Source organism: Mastomys coucha, unplaced genomic scaffold (genome assembly GCF_008632895.1).
Source record: "Mastomys coucha isolate ucsf_1 unplaced genomic scaffold, UCSF_Mcou_1 pScaffold3, whole genome shotgun sequence".
Classification (NCBI taxonomy): Eukaryota; Metazoa; Chordata; class Mammalia; order Rodentia; family Muridae; genus Mastomys; species Mastomys coucha.
In genome coordinates this window covers 48,942,974-48,943,506 of record NW_022196909.1, presented here as the reverse complement: position 1 = coordinate 48,943,506, position 533 = coordinate 48,942,974, and the positions used below count along the sequence as shown (strand labels likewise).

At 55.7% G+C, this 533-nt stretch overlaps 1 protein-coding gene across 1 annotated transcript in view; it reads right to left on the bottom strand.

Annotated features, from left to right (window-relative positions):
• The window catches only part of Tap1 (transporter 1, ATP binding cassette subfamily B member), a 30,656-nt gene that overhangs the window by 25,380 nt on the left and 4,743 nt on the right, over positions 1-533 (bottom strand). The window contains exons 5-6 of the mRNA XM_031347009.1: positions 288-416; positions 1-116 (exon numbers count right to left, since the gene is read on the bottom strand). Coding sequence (XP_031202869.1) covers positions 1-116; positions 288-416 — 245 coding nt within the window. The remainder of the gene's footprint in view (positions 117-287; positions 417-533) is intronic.

Genomic DNA, 533 nt, shown 5'->3' with positions numbered 1-533 from the left:
TTTAAGGGTGCCAACGAGCCACTGAGTGGAGAGCAAGGCTTCTGGTCCAAGTATTCGAATATTTTCTTGGAGGAGCCCACAGCCTTCTGCATGGATGGGTAGATGGAGAGCAGGACCTGCATGGCAGAGCGGGCTGTGTGTGAGCCTGGCATGGACCAGGAAAGCAGGTGGGCGGTCTAACCTGCTTGACAGCATTCAGTGAGCAGGCAGAGGATATTTACACCCGCAGAGGGCAGAGGCGGCAAAGGCAGGCAGAGACCACTGACATACTGCGGGGTGGGGCTCACCTGAACAGCATTAGTGAACTGAAGCTGGTAGAGAACGAAGGAGACAAGGTTCCCGCTGCTGACAGCCCCTCTGATCACCAGCTGCCCGCCCAGGTACAGAATTCCCACCTTCAGCAGCATCCCTGAGACCTACAGGGAAACCATGGGATAAAACTGACTGCAATGGTCACGTGGGAGGTCCTTTCTCCCAGACACATGAGATACATAGGGGGAAGGCGGGGTCAAGCGTCAGACTCAAACACAGCT